Raw genomic sequence first — 264 nt, 5'->3', positions numbered from 1 at the left:
CAGTTAACAGCCGGAGCCAGCTGGCCTATGACCGCATCCCCTTCTTGGGCGGTTCGGGTGGAGTGGTCTTTCTCCAGCGGCGTCATAAGACTGACCGCCAGTGGCGGCGCCGGGACTGAGCCGTTACTCGGTGCGTTCCGGTCTTTGGCGAGTCTCATTCTCCGGTGGGGCCCGGTTTTCCGTTCACTTACATACTGTTCCGACCTTTCCCTCGTACCTAAGTAAACACCCGGAAGCAGGCCGTTTGCCTTAGCATAAATCTGA

At 58.3% G+C, this 264-nt stretch overlaps 1 protein-coding gene across 1 annotated transcript; it reads right to left on the bottom strand.

Moving 5' to 3' along the window:
• Nucleotides 1-33: 33 nt before the first annotated feature.
• Nucleotides 34-247, bottom strand: CSUI_008358 (uncharacterized protein; the record flags this gene model as incomplete). Its single annotated transcript, XM_068068492.1, has 1 exon — nucleotides 34-247. A coding segment is annotated over one exon (210 nt), but the record flags the coding sequence as incomplete, so codon positions are not given.
• Between the last annotated feature and the right edge of the window lie 17 nt (nucleotides 248-264).

Source organism: Cystoisospora suis, assembly GCF_002600585.1.
Source record: "Cystoisospora suis strain Wien I chromosome Unknown contig_4666, whole genome shotgun sequence".
NCBI classification, from domain to species: Eukaryota; Apicomplexa; class Conoidasida; order Eucoccidiorida; family Sarcocystidae; genus Cystoisospora; species Cystoisospora suis.
This window is presented reverse-complemented; position numbering and strand designations above follow the sequence as displayed.